This window comes from Poeciliopsis prolifica, unplaced genomic scaffold (assembly GCF_027474105.1).
Source record: "Poeciliopsis prolifica strain line A6 unplaced genomic scaffold, Auburn_PproV2 SCAFFOLD022, whole genome shotgun sequence".
Lineage (NCBI taxonomy): Eukaryota > Metazoa > Chordata > Actinopteri > Cyprinodontiformes > Poeciliidae > Poeciliopsis > Poeciliopsis prolifica.
In genome coordinates, this window is record NW_026562397.1 from 3,246,974 (window position 1) to 3,260,911 (window position 13,938).

The 13,938-nt window shown below is 40.3% G+C and overlaps 1 protein-coding gene, 10 non-coding genes and 1 pseudogene across 12 annotated transcripts in view; 7 read left to right on the forward strand and 5 right to left on the reverse strand.

The window, feature by feature from the left end:
- Positions 1-904: 904 nt before the first annotated feature.
- LOC129369709 (odorant receptor 131-2-like) lies at positions 905-1,839 on the forward strand (annotated as a pseudogene).
- A 3,155-nt stretch (positions 1,840-4,994) lies between these two features.
- Positions 4,995-13,938, forward strand: part of p4ha3 (prolyl 4-hydroxylase, alpha polypeptide III) — a 38,731-nt gene continuing 29,787 nt past the window's right edge. For both annotated transcript variants that reach the window (XM_055045752.1, XM_055045753.1), the window contains exons 1-6: positions 4,995-5,245; positions 6,300-6,454; positions 6,556-6,779; positions 9,172-9,321; positions 9,398-9,449; positions 9,752-9,909. In XM_055045752.1, the coding sequence (XP_054901727.1) occupies positions 5,058-5,245; positions 6,300-6,454; positions 6,556-6,779; positions 9,172-9,321; positions 9,398-9,449; positions 9,752-9,909 (927 nt within the window). In that variant the 5' untranslated portion in view covers positions 4,995-5,057. The remainder of the gene's footprint in view (positions 5,246-6,299; positions 6,455-6,555; positions 6,780-9,171; positions 9,322-9,397; positions 9,450-9,751; positions 9,910-13,938) is intronic.
- trnad-guc (transfer RNA aspartic acid (anticodon GUC)) lies at positions 10,392-10,463 on the forward strand. Its single transcript has one exon. It is a non-coding gene; the product is annotated as a tRNA-Asp (tRNA).
- Positions 10,551-10,621, reverse strand: trnag-gcc (transfer RNA glycine (anticodon GCC)). Its single transcript has one exon. It is a non-coding gene; the product is annotated as a tRNA-Gly (tRNA).
- On the forward strand, positions 11,123-11,194 carry trnad-guc (transfer RNA aspartic acid (anticodon GUC)). The gene has a single exon. It is a non-coding gene; the product is annotated as a tRNA-Asp (tRNA).
- On the reverse strand, positions 11,282-11,352 carry trnag-gcc (transfer RNA glycine (anticodon GCC)). The gene has a single exon. It is a non-coding gene; the product is annotated as a tRNA-Gly (tRNA).
- Positions 11,854-11,925, forward strand: trnad-guc (transfer RNA aspartic acid (anticodon GUC)). The gene has a single exon. It is a non-coding gene; the product is annotated as a tRNA-Asp (tRNA).
- Positions 12,009-12,079, reverse strand: trnag-gcc (transfer RNA glycine (anticodon GCC)). Its single transcript has one exon. It is a non-coding gene; the product is annotated as a tRNA-Gly (tRNA).
- On the forward strand, positions 12,579-12,650 carry trnad-guc (transfer RNA aspartic acid (anticodon GUC)). Its single transcript has one exon. It is a non-coding gene; the product is annotated as a tRNA-Asp (tRNA).
- trnag-gcc (transfer RNA glycine (anticodon GCC)) lies at positions 12,737-12,807 on the reverse strand. Its single transcript has one exon. It is a non-coding gene; the product is annotated as a tRNA-Gly (tRNA).
- On the forward strand, positions 13,305-13,376 carry trnad-guc (transfer RNA aspartic acid (anticodon GUC)). Its single transcript has one exon. It is a non-coding gene; the product is annotated as a tRNA-Asp (tRNA).
- Positions 13,464-13,534, reverse strand: trnag-gcc (transfer RNA glycine (anticodon GCC)). Its single transcript has one exon. It is a non-coding gene; the product is annotated as a tRNA-Gly (tRNA).

Here is a 13,938-nt window from a genome sequence, read left to right on the forward strand (position 1 = left end):
CTAAAATATATTAGGCAGATGGTTATAAGGCATGTTTGGTGTATTGCTGCAGCTAGAATGGCTCTCTTGTTCTGAAAGTACATTTTAAAGATAAATTATCTATCCATTTATCTAATATTTACGTTTTTTGAATCAGTTGCTCTCTCTAACATTTAAAGAAATATTTTACTGTCCCGGTCTTAAAATAAGCCAAGTTTTAATCTACATCATCAGATATCACATAAATCCCATAAAATATATTTTATATATATATATATATATATATATATATAATATATATATATATATATATATATATATATATATATATATATAATATATATATATATATATATATATATATTGCATTATCTGAGTCTGGAGGCTCTTTAATTTTGAAAGTCCTTTTTATATATATATATATATATATATATATATATATATATATATATATATATATATATATATATATATATATATATATATAGTGGATATCTACACTTGCATCACAAAGTATTTAGTTAAATTTCCTTTTAGAATGTAAATTTTAGGGTTTGCAGAGAAGATAACTTCTTCAAAGTTTTATCAGTTGGAAAGTTTCATGTTTTGTGAAACTTTGTTACCAGCTGAAATCTGTTGCTAATTAGAATCACAACACGTGTCTCTAGAGGAATCTGGTCCAAGACTACATAGTGGAAAATGACTGGAACATCTGAGTTAAGGAGGGGATTCCTCCTGAAACACATCTCAAAGACACCATGTGAAGTAAAACAGTCTGTGCTCCTCTGGCTGATAAAGGGTTTTGCAGGTGAGTGAAATACAGTCAATGGGGAAAATGTTAAGCATTTGTATTTTTTAACTCTTTTTGAGTAAACAGAAATTTACTGTTTTTCTGAAACTGGAACTACTTGTTCACAGCAGCAAAATGCATAATGGGACTGAACTTTCTGTCAATGAAACTTCCTCAAAAAGCTTCTCTGTAATCATCAAGGTGTGTGTGGTGATCCCGTTGTTCTGCGTCTTCCTGTGCTTCATCGCCGTCATGCTGCAGATCTTTGCCTCTCACGACAGTTTTTGGACACTTCCCGTTACATCCTGTTTGCACACATGCTGATCAACGACACCCTGCAGATCCTATCCTCTGTGTTACTCTTCCTCTGTGTGATGGGTCGGGTCAACTTACCTCTTCTGTTCTGTGTCCCTCTGCTCTTTGTATCTACCGGTACCTTCCAGAACACCACTTTGATTCTGGCTGCCATGTCACTGGAGCGTTATGTTTCCATTTTCTACCCTCTGCAGCGCCCGGCCTCCTGGCGCTCAGACCGTATCTGGATCATTACTCTGCCTCTGTGGATCATCAGCTTCACTTTCCCCATTATTGAGTTTTCCATCGGGAAGTACAGTCCCAATGTAGATGTCCTCTCTACAAACATGCTTTGCAAACCTGCTATTATTAACTCATCGCCGATCCAGGGACTGTATCGCTTTGTTGTGAATGTGCTTTTCTTTGCAGTGGTAAGTGTTGTCATCCTCTTCACCTATGTGAGGATTGTGATGGAAACCGGGAAGATGCGGCAGGACAGAGCTTCAGTGAGCAAAGCCAGGCACACTGTGCTGCTGCACGGCTTCCAGCTGCTGCTGTGCTTGCTGGCGTTTACTCAGCCTATTGCTGAAACTCTCATTGGACTCCACACAAACTGGCCAGCTGAGGATGTCGCCTTTTTCAATTATTTCTGCTTCATCCTGATGCCTCGCTTCCTCAGCCCGCTCATTTACGGCTTCAGGGATCAGAGTCTTAAAAAGCACATTGGGAAAAGATTCCTCTGCTGCTCACAGAATAGAAAACTCTTTTTCAAATAGTGACTCAGATATTAATCAGTTATAAATTGAGTTTTAAAATATGTTTCAGTCCTGTACCATCACAATATGTAAGTGAGACAGCTGTTAACCAAGTCTATTTTGAATTATGTTATTGTAATTAAATGACAATAATATCATTACGGAAGTCGTACAGTTAATTATAAAAAATGTTGTTACTTGCAAATGATATTTTTCATCGTTTTGTAACCACAGAGTCTTTCAGTTCAAGGACCAAAAGGACCCAGGGGTCACATTCCCTACTGTGCTCTTACACTGAGGTGAGAGGTTTGTCAAAAATTCATACATATTTTGATAGCAAGATCTTTGATCACTTTTATGAGGTACAGCCAAAAGTTAACAATAAGTTAGTTTGCTTCAAGTCTTACTTGTTTGCAGATTTATTCTTTTTGTAATTTCAAAAAAATTCAAGAAGTTACAACACAAAAGTTATCGTTGTGTGGAAAAGTCCTGTAAATTAACTGTGTGATGTTATTAAAATGAAATCTTCCTGCTGTCCCCTCTCTGCACTTCCGATAAAATTGTTTTTCATTAGTTGTTTAATATTTCCTACTCTTTTCCAAAACAGAAAAGCAGTGGTAAACAAGTTATTTTGCTCTTGGTTATATATGCACATGTTTTTCTCTGTCCTACTTCTCGCCTGTTGAATTGTTTTTGTTAAAATCTTTTTGAAATAAATACATTTGCCTGAAGAAAGCCCAACATCTCCTATGTGACTGCGAGAAAAGTAATTAGCGAAATGTTAATTATAAAGCAAAACTAAGATAAATCTGAGCTTTGTTGTAGAAACAAATTGTGTTTGTGTTGAGAGTTTAAAAGTGTGCTTGCCTTGGCGGAGTCCAACTCTCACCAGAACCGAGTCTGACTGACTGACTGCCGGTAAAGCCATGCACACTGTGCTGCTGCACGGCTTCCAGCTGCTGCTGTGCTTGCTGGCTTTCACTCTTCCCATCTCCAAAACTCTCATTGGACTCCAAACAAACTGGCCGGCTGAGGATCTTGCCTTTTTTCATTTCTTCTGTTTCATCCTGATACCTCGCTTTCTCAGCCTGCTAATTTATGGTGTCAGGGATCAGAGTCTGAGAAAACACATTGGGAAAAGATTTCTCTGCTGCTCACAGGAAAGAAAACCCTTTTTCAAATAGTGGCTCGGGTTTTAATCACATATAAACTGAAAATAAAATGTTTTAATGTTTAGTAATTATAACTAAGTCAGCTTTGAAATAATTAAATGACATTTTGGAGGATTTTAAACGACTCAAAAACTGTTTGCTTTTTCGGAGGTATTAGTGTCAAAAACATCCAATGGCCACATTTTTGACTGTGCACTTAGATAGTATATATGTCAAAAAATATATTTTTTGATAGTAAAATTATGAAAGCATTGAAACACTACCAATATAGAATGTTGTACATTAGCATTCCAAGCCAAGGAACATTTCTAAATACTTTGCAAATAGCTTTTACTAATTTTACACACTGGGGTGAGATACAGCTAACATTTAATAAGTAAAACTTTATCCAATTAAGTAAAGTAAAAGTTTATGTTGATTGATGATGTTAAGGGAAACAAATGAAAATAAAAGTGATGTGCAAAGCTATGGAACTTCAATAAGAGGAATAAAAAAGATCTCATATCTCGATATAAGTTGTTATTGATTTATTTGCCAGCTTATTGTGAGTTTCTTTAAATCAAGGTTAAAAAGCCACAAGTTTAGAGTTGCTTTCGATTCATAACTGGAACATAAGTCTCCATTGGTCAACCTGGTGTTGCTACTACAACTAACACTTCAGCTCTGCAGAGATTCAGTAATGAACAGTTCAAACTCATCTATCCGTTTTTGTCCCCCAAAAAACTACAAGTGATAAGTCTAGCAAACTCTTTTTCTGTGTTGTTGGAGACTTTTATGGTGAGAACATTTGATCAATGTTTGCCAGCCGGCACAGCGACACTTGCTACTCCATCTCCTGGGTTGCCACCAGACGGGCGAGAGAGAAAGTGGTAGGGAGGGAGCGCTGTGCTATTATACCCAAAGTGATGAAAGTTGTCCCAAGCCATCTCAAACAATGGTAAAATTCAACTGTTTGACCAAAGGTCAGTAGTGAGATGGTTTTAGGCAAAAGTTATGCCTAAAACCTTTATTTAGCTGCTGCACACCCAGGATTTCTGGATAGAATTAGACAGGACACAACCAGGGTACCAGGATTGTCTAATTAGGTTCCTAATTAAATAATTAGGAACCTAATTAGACAGTTTATCAGTAAACAAAAATTTACTTGAGTGTGAGTTTTGCTTTAAGAAAGTATTGTCTGTCATTGCATCTGAGCTGATTAAATTGTAAACTCATTCCTCTCATCGGGTGTTGTCAACCCAGGCTGCATCAACAGCAATTATCAAATCACTGATCAGAAAGAACAATTTGGACAAGTCACTACTTCAGCATTACAGGCCAATGTCCAACCGTACATTCATCAGCAAAACTACTGAAGTAACTGATAATTGCTGTCTTTGCAATAATTAACCCCTATGACGTCTTTGGGTTTAGTTTTCCTGCGTTCAGTACCGCTCATCACAATAATGAGACTATCCTAGTCAACATGTTCAGTGACATCCTCATAAAAACAGACTGTAGAAGAGCCACAGTGTTGCTTCTGTTGGACCTCAGCACAGCATTTGACAGTGCTGACCATGAAACATACAGGAATAAAAGGAGTAAACTAATGCAAAGGAATGAACTGACATGTCAATATAAAAAATCCACATTTTAATTGATCTCTGTGTTTTCTTTTTACAATATCAACTATTTAGTCCACCAACTGTGGTTATTTGCTGTACTATCTGGGTTAGGGTTGTCCTCCCCACTGATAGTCAAGAGTAGATTTAGTAGTAATGGCGCAGTTTGACCAGCAGATGTCGCCGAAGAGCAAAAAGCCCGTTAAAGGCGCTTTTTTTGAAACCTTATTATTATCATCATTATTGTTTTACAATTGTGCTCAATTGTGCTTTTTCTTAATAAAAAAAAGTTTCAAACACTGTTGCCTCAGCACAACTTCCAACAGGCCTCCTCTTTGTCAGAAGAGTTCATTGCGGCGCAGCTCCTCACAGAGAGAGGCGTGAAGCCGATCCCCGACCAGAACCGAATCATCCGGACGAGGAGCGGCGAGAGGCTCTCGGCTCATTCCGCGATAACGACGGACTGATGGAGGCTCGTGCGGCCGGCCTCCGTCTCTGCTGCTTCCTTGTCGCTGCTCTCGCTCTCCAGGCCGAGGGAGAAATGTACACGTCGCTCCAGAACGTGAGGCAAGCCATTGACGTCGAGAGGAAACTGATCGATTACCTGAGAGCTTATATCGACGGCGAGCAGCAGAGGCTGGAGGACATGAAGCGGTGAGCGAGGCTGAGTTCAAGGACTTTTCACCAGGATGGTAAAAGGAGAAATCTGTTGATTTCTCTGTCGCCTCCACTCCTTTTTGGTTTGTGAATGAAATGCAGCTTAATAGCTTAACTACTTGTATTTTTTAAACCGTTTCATTTATGTGATCTGTGGGGTTTTTCTCTTCTTTTTAAAAGGAGTGACTTTGTTGTAAAGTGTGAAATAATTAGTCATTATTGGCGTGCATTGATGCAGAACTAAGCAAGGCCTTGGGAAAGGAAAAAACAACAACAAAAAAACTCACAAACTTACACTTTATGTGTTTTCTCCAGTGTTAATATAGCTGCACGTATTTTCCTCTCTGTCTCTGTGTCCAGAACCAGAACCAGCCAATGATCCAAAGTGAAGTCACCTTTATGTGTTCAGAAAATTTCAGAAACAGGGCAGTTCAAAAAGCTTCCCATTGTAAAAAAAAAAAAAAAAAAAAAAAAAAACATTTCACAGCAATGAATTATGAAACAAGAAATTTATCTTTTGTTAAATATTCAAGCAAATATTCCTAAAATATATTGATCAGTGTTCCAGTTACTACTTATCAAAGGCATCTGTAAACAGGTGGAGGTTTTAGCCTTGATTTAAAGGAACTCGGTTTTTCAGCATCTTTGCAGCTTTCTGGAAGTTTGTTTAAGATTTAGAGAGCATAGAGCCTGAATGCTGCTTCTCCATGTGGGGATTCAAAGTAGACCAGAACCAGAGTGGTGATGGAGTCAGGTATGCTGAATACAAATCCAAGCCACATTTCAGAAATCCTTTTTTTTTCTTTCTTTTTTTAAATAAAACCGATTTTTGAATCATGTATTATTCTTTTGGTCCGTCATATAAAATGCATATACATCGAAGCTTATGGCTGCATTGTGAAATCTAATGGGTTGAGATAGTAAGAAATACTTGTGGAAGGTGTCAGGTTGTTACTCGGGTTCAGTATGTCTTTCATTTCTATTCTTTCCAGTCTGATGAGGACCATATGTGTTCACCTTTCTGTGACCCCCAATCTCATCTTTCACACAGGTTTCATGCCAAGGTGTCCGACCTCCACACTGAGCTCTACAAAGGTCCTGCAGCTGCAATGGTGAACCCGCTGGTGGCCTTCACGCTCGTCAAGCGGCTGCATTTGGAGTGGCTGAACGTCGTCTACAGCAATGAAGCTCAAGAAAACGCTCAAAGTGAGCTCTGTCCCTCGCCCTCCTCCGTATTGATTCCTGAACTTCTTCCGCTTTTTCAGCCGTCACAAGCAAACTTCAGCCTTCAGTAATGCTCCGTTCAGCCCTCAGGTCCAGATACGAGGAAGAGGAGGCTCACTTGCCCAAAGTGGAAGACCTCCGGGGGGCTGCAAAGGGGCTGATGAGGCTCCAGGATGTGTACTCGCTCCAAGTTTCAAGCCTGGTAAAGGGCCGCTTCCAGAGGGCCAGCGGTGGAGGTGTGATTGACGTCTGCTCGCCTGCTGTGTCTGTCTCGCTGTCTGGTGACGACTGCTTCCTGGTTGGGAAGGTGATCCATTGCACAGAGAAACTGATTCTTTCTTCATAAGGTCATATTCTATTGATATCAGCTCTCTGGTGAATAAGTGAGATTGCTTTGTTTAGGTGCAAACTTGTGGTTTAGTCCCGTAAATCAAAACGTTACCTGCCAAACTCTTCACAGCCCAGGAGGAAAAAGAGAAATTTTGAAAGAATAAAAAATGTCAAAAACCCAGAGAGATGGTAATTGCAGTGCATGCAAAAGTATTCACACCCCCTGAGGTTTTTCACATTTTTTCCCATCGCTACCACAAACTTTTATGTGTTTCATATGAAAATGTGGGGGAATTTAAAGCTGTGTTAAAGCTGCAGTATGTAACATTTAATAAAATGTTTTTTTTTACATATTTATTGAAATGAGACCGATGATATGTGAAACAACTGAGCTCCCTTGCCTTCTCCAAGTGTTAATTAGAAACAACCAATCAGAGCCAGAAGGCGGGACTTAGTGGTGTCAATCACCCTCCATGTTGCACTGGTCATCCTCCTACCCCCTTTGCTCTCCGCTATGCTGCAGCTAGCATAGCCTGTTGTGAATGCTCAGGCTAGCTAGCATAGCAACCGATGATGGCAGATAAACGGCTTTCCTGAAACAGTAAGTTGTTTCCTCACCAATAGCACATTTAGCAGCGAATACACTGCCATGATTTGCAGCGCTGCGGCCCTCCTCCTGGCTCTTCTGATTGGTTGTTTTTGGTTGAGAGCAGTGCATTTCTTAAATACATGGTAGCAAAAGAGACAAGGGCACAGGTTCACTTTACAGAAAGACAATTCCTTTAAAGAAACAGCCAGAGCTGGAATGTAATGGTTTGGGTTCAAACATGTTCACGTTGTTTGAATGTCTCAGTTAAAGTCCAGACTTGACTGAGAAAAAGTCGACAAAGTCTTTCCACTCACTCTGTGACCTTCAGATAATTCGCAAAGAACGGAAACGTCTGGACAAACGTAGTAGAGAGTTTCTCCAATGAAAGGTGCTACTAGAAAGTTTTGAGATCACATCTATCTTAATGCACGCCACACCTTTCAGATTTTTATTTGCTATGAGACCTGTGTATTTTGTGTCCATTTTTAAATTATGCTATATTTGTATGTGCACATAGAATCCCAGTAAATACCCTGAGGTTTGTGGTGAGGATGTGAAACAATGGAAAAAATGTTGAGGGTTTTAGCCAGACAAAGACCACACACATGTTTTCTATAAGTTCACTGTGGGCTTCACAGAAGCAGACCAACAGTAAATATGAACATCAGGCCAAAGACAGAACATGAAATAACAGGACAAGTTGTCTGAGGAAAGAAGGAAAATATGAAAAAAAAAGTTGTATGTTTCCATTGTTTAAGCTGCACTATACATGATAATATAATTTAAGACAGACAATGTGTCAAAAAATCTGAGCTCCTGTGTCTTCTTCCAGAGCTCCAAGTGCTAATTGCAGAAATGCACCAGTCAGAAACAACCAATTACAGCCAGAAGGAGGAGGTTTTCAGCACTGTCAATCACTCCCATGCTCATCCCTCCCATTTGCTGTTTCTAAGCAACTATCAAAGAGCTGTAGCTAGTCTAACCTAGACAACATTCACCACAACGTTTGCTAATTTAGGCTAAGGCGAAATTGACTGCTCCTCAGATTGTTTCACATCTGGCCTTAGACCTGATATAGTTGATCATCTCCCTGAAGATGCAGTCAGATGTTGATTGTTGCAGATTTCTGATGATCCGGAAATCACAAAGAGACCACAAACATATTCACTGCTTCGTTTAAAGGGGCGGTATTATGTATTGGCATCTTATACCACAGTCAAGAAACTATGTTTTCTTCAGTTGTTATAAAAATGCCAATATATATATATATATATATATATATATATATATATATATATATATATATATATATATATATATATATATATATATATATGTATTGTGGTATATATTGTGGTATATATATATATATATATATATATATATATATATTATATATATATATATATATATATATATATATATATATATATATATATATATATATGTATTGTGGTATATATTGTGGTATTTATATATATATATATATATATATATATATATATATATATATATATATATATATATATATATATATATATATATATAAATGGAGTCAAAATCTTACAAAGTTGTTATTTGTTCTTCTATGACAGGTCCACAGCAGCACAGAGAGAATCTGAAGGAGCTCTGATTCAGTTGTTGCTCGTTTGACACATAACTAAAATTAAAAATGTTGCCTGAATGCTGGAACACAACAGAATACCTGATATAGTTTATAAAATACTGACTCAACAAATCATTTAATATCAGAATAAAGTATTTCTTTCATCGTGCACAGGTGGCCTATGAACAGGAAGACTACTACCACTCGGTGCAGTGGTTGGAGGAGTCGGTGCGTCTCTTCAGGGGAGCCGCAGGACAGTGGATTCCTGAGAATGAAGGGACCTTAGAGGACGCTCTGGATCACCTGGCTTTCTCCCACTTTAAAGTAGGAGAGCAGAGAAACGCACGTTGGTCCCATGTTTGACTGCAAGGACTGTTCTAAATTCCTCTGTTTGATTCAGACAGGAAATGTCTCGTATGCCTTGAATTTGTCTCACGAGTTACTGCATCACGGTGAGTCTGCACCTCCATTTCGCAATAAGAGCAGTGCCTGCACCTTTTTTCAACATTTTACTGTTTCAAAACCTAAATTCTTTGTGATAGACTGAAACAAAGTGTTGCGTAATTATGAAGTGAAAGCTCATTTTTAAGTTTGCCACACGTTACAGCTAAACAGCAGCAGAAACCGCTCTCTGTTTTTGCAAACGCTTGTTCTTTGACATACAGTACTAAGGGAAATTTCAAGAAGAATGAATGGTTTGTAATAAGACTGTATCCAGCCTTGGTGACTCTTTGCACGCGTTTTGTTTTCCCAGATCCAATGAATGCACGGGTGTTGCAGAATGTTGAGAAATATGAGAAGCTGCTGGGTTCTGTTGGTCCAACCAGGGAGAGCAGCTTAGGAAGACCTGGCTCCTCTTTCTTAACGACACGGGACACTTATGAGAGACTGTGCCTGACTCAGGGCTCCCAGGTATTTATCAGCATTTTACTCTTCACGTAGTGTCCTGTAGTAACATGTAGCTCAACTATCAACATCCACATTGTCTGCCAATGTGTCATTTTGAACCAGTAAAGTAATGAAAATAAGGCCCGATCAGAAACCGTCGTTTAAGCATGGATCCACCCATAATATCGGTTATAATATTGAAACAGTGACGTGTTCCAAAGTCTAAAATTAGTGCTCACATATCCTTAAATATGAAAGAGGAGGCAACAATAACGCCTGTCAGGAAGGTTGAATTTCGCCCACAGTTACAAGACCTACTGCCGGACTCGTACCGATGTATTTCTAATCAAAAAATCATACCTTCGTGACTTCAGGGCACCGATATGAAAGACTTTGAAGTTTGGTGAAAGACATTGGATGATGGCAAGTAATTAAAAAACCCACTCAGAAACTGTAGATTGTCCTGAGCTGGACCCAGAAACACCAGGTGGACGACAGCAGGCAGCTCCTCGTTAGTATAGTGGTGAGTATCCCCGCCTGTCACGCGGGAGACCGGGGTTCAATTCCCCGACGGGGAGAATACGTCTTTTTTTTTTTATCTGCAACATACACCCTATGCTGTAAATTTTGTATAACATCTGTCTTACAAGCAGAAAAATGGGGAGTGCATTGGCCGGGAATCGAACCCGGGCCTCCCGCGTGGCAGGCGAGAATTCTACCACTGAACCACCAATGCTTACATTCCCTCAACACTTTTCCTCTTTGTTCAGACACACACACATTCTTGTTCTTCCACCTAACTGGGACCTTGTTACTGACTTCCATGAATATCAGTACTAGACTCATGCCTTCCCTAAACAAGGGGGTTCCACGCTATTAGGATGGGGCTTTGGTGATAAGTCTTCAGGAGATAATATTGGTTGTAATGTTGAAACAGTGACGTGTTCCAAAGTCTAAAATTAGTGCTCTCATATCCTTAAATATAAAACAGGAGGCAACAATAACGCCTGTCAGGAAGGTTGAATTTCGCCCACAGTTACAAGACCTGCTGCCGGACTCGTACCGATGTATTTCTAATCAAAAAATCATACCTTCGTGACTTCAGGGCACCGATGTGAAAGACTTTGAATTTTGGTGGAAGACATTGCATGATGGCAAGTAATTAAAAAACCCACTCAGAAACTGTAGATTGTCCTGAGTTGGACCCAGAAACACCAGGTGGACGACAGCAGGCAGCTCCTCGTTAGTATAGTGGTGAGTATCCCCGCCTGTCACGCGGGAGACCGGGGTTCAATTCCCCGACGGGGAGAATATGTCTATTTTTTTTTATCTGCAACATACACCCTATGCTGTAAATTTTGTATAACATCTGTCTTACAAGCAGAAAAATGGGGAGTGCATTGGCCGGGAATCGAACCCGGGCCTCCCGCGTGGCAGGCGAGAATTCTACCACTGAACCACCAATGCTTACGTTCCCTCAACACTTTTCCTCTTTGTGCAGACACACACACATTCTTGTTCTTCCACCTAACTGGGACCATGTTACTGACTTCCATGAATATCAGTACTAGACTCATGCCTTCCCTAAACAAGGGGTTCCACGCTATTAGGATGGGGCTTTGGTGATAAGTCTTCAGGAGATAATATTGGTTGTAATGTTGAAACAGTGACGTGTTCCAAAGTCTAAAATTAGTGCTCTCATATCCTTAAATATAAAACAGGAGGCAACAATAACGCCTGTCAGGAAGGTTGAATTTCGCCCACAGTTACAAGACCTGCTGCCGGACTCGTACCGATGAATTTCTAATCAAAAAATCATACCTTTGTGACTTCAGGGCACCGATGTGAAAGACTTTGAATTTTGGTGGAAGACATTGCATGATGGCAAGTAATTAAAAAAACCCACTCAGAAACTGTAGATTGTCCTGAGCTGGACCCAGAAACACCAGGTGGACGACAGCAGGCAGCTCCTCGTTAGTATAGTGGTGAGTATCCCCGCCTGTCACGCGGGAGACCGGGGTTCAATTCCCCGACGGGGAGAATACGTTTTTTTTAATCTGCAACATACACCCTATGCTGTAAATTTTGTATAACATCTGTCTTACAAGCAGAAAAATGGGGAGTGCATTGGCCGGGAATCGAACCCGGGCCTCCCGCGTGGCAGGCGAGAATTCTACCACTGAACCACCAATGCTTACGTTCCCTCAACACTTTTCCTCTTTGTGCAGACACACACATTCTTGTTCTTCCACCTAACTGGGACCTTGTTACTGACTTCCATGAATATCAGTACTAGACTCATGCCTTCCCTAAACAAGGGGGTTCCACGCTATTAGGATGGGGCTTTGGTGATAAGTCTTCAGGAGATAATATTGGTTGCAATGTTGAAACAGTGACGTGTTCCAAAGTCTAAAATTAGTGCTCTCATATCCTTAAATATAAAACAGGAGGCAACAATAACGCCTGTCAGGAAGGTTGAATTTCGCCCACAGTTACAAGACCTGCTGCCGGACTCGTACCGATGTATTTTTAATCAAAAAATCATACCTTCGTGACTTCAGGGCACCGATGTGAAAGACTTTGAATTTTGGTGGAAGACATTGCATGATGGCAAGTAATTAAAAAACCCACTCAGAAACTGTAGATTGTCCTGAGTTGGACCCAGAAACACCAGGTGGACGACAGCAGGCAGCTCCTCGTTAGTATAGTGGTGAGTATCCCCGCCTGTCACGCGGGAGACCGGGGTTCAATTCCCCGATGGGGAGAATACGTCTTTTTTTTTTATCTGCAACATACACCCTATGCTGTAAATTTTGTATAACATCTGTCTTACAAGCAAAAAAATGGGGAGTGCATTGTCCGGGAATCGAACCCGGGCATCCCGCGTGGCAGGCGAGAATTCTACCACTGAACCACCAATGCTTACGTTCCCTCAATACTTTTCCTCTTTGTGCAGACACACACACATTCTTGTTCTTCCACCTAACTGGGACCTTGTTACTTCCATGAATATCAGTACTAGACTCATGCCTTCGCTAAACAAGGGGGTTCCACGCTATTAGGATGGGGCTTTGGTGATAAGTCTTCAGGAGATAATATCGGTTGTAATGTTGAAACAGTGACGTGTTCCAAAGTCTAAAATTAGTGCTCACGTGTCCTTAAATATGAAAGAGGAAGCAACAATAACGCCTGTCAGGAAGGTTGAATTACACCCAAAGTTACAAGACTTGCTCCCGGACTCGTACCGATGTATTTCTAGTCAAAAAATCATACCTTCGTGACTTCAGGGCACCGATATGAAAGACTTTGAATTTTGGTGGAAGACATTGCATGATGGCAAGTAATTAAAAAACCCACTCAGAAACTGTAGATTGTCCTGAGTTGGACCCAGAAACACCAGGTGGACGACAGCAGGCAGCTCCTCGTTAGTATAGTGGTGAGTATCCCCGCCTGTCACGCGGGAGACCGGGGTTCAATTCCCCGACGGGGAGAATATGTCTATTTTTTTTTATCTGCAACATACACCCTATGCTGTAAATTTTGTATAACATCTGTCTTACAAGCAGAAAAATGGGGAGTGCATTGGCCGGGAATCGAACCCGGGCCTCCCGCGTGGCAGGCGAGAATTCTACCACTGAACCACCAATGCTTACGTTCCCTCAACACTTTTCCTCTTTGTGCAGACACACACACATTCTTGTTCTTCCACCTAACTGGGACCTTGTTACTGACTTCCATGAATATCAGTACTAGACTCATGCCTTCCCTAAACAAGGGGGTTCCACGCTATTAGGATGGGGCTTTGGTGATAAGTCTTCAGGAGATAATATTGGTTGTAATGTTGAAACAGTGACGTGTTCCAAAGTCTAAAATTAGTGCTCTCATATCCTTAAATATAAAACAGGAGGCAACAATAACGCCTGTCAGGAAGGTTGAATTTCGCCCACAGTTACAAGACCTGCTGCCGGACTCGTACCGATGTATTTCTAATCAAAAAATCATACCTTTGTGACTTCAGGGCACCGATGTGAAAGACTTTGAATTTTGGTGGAA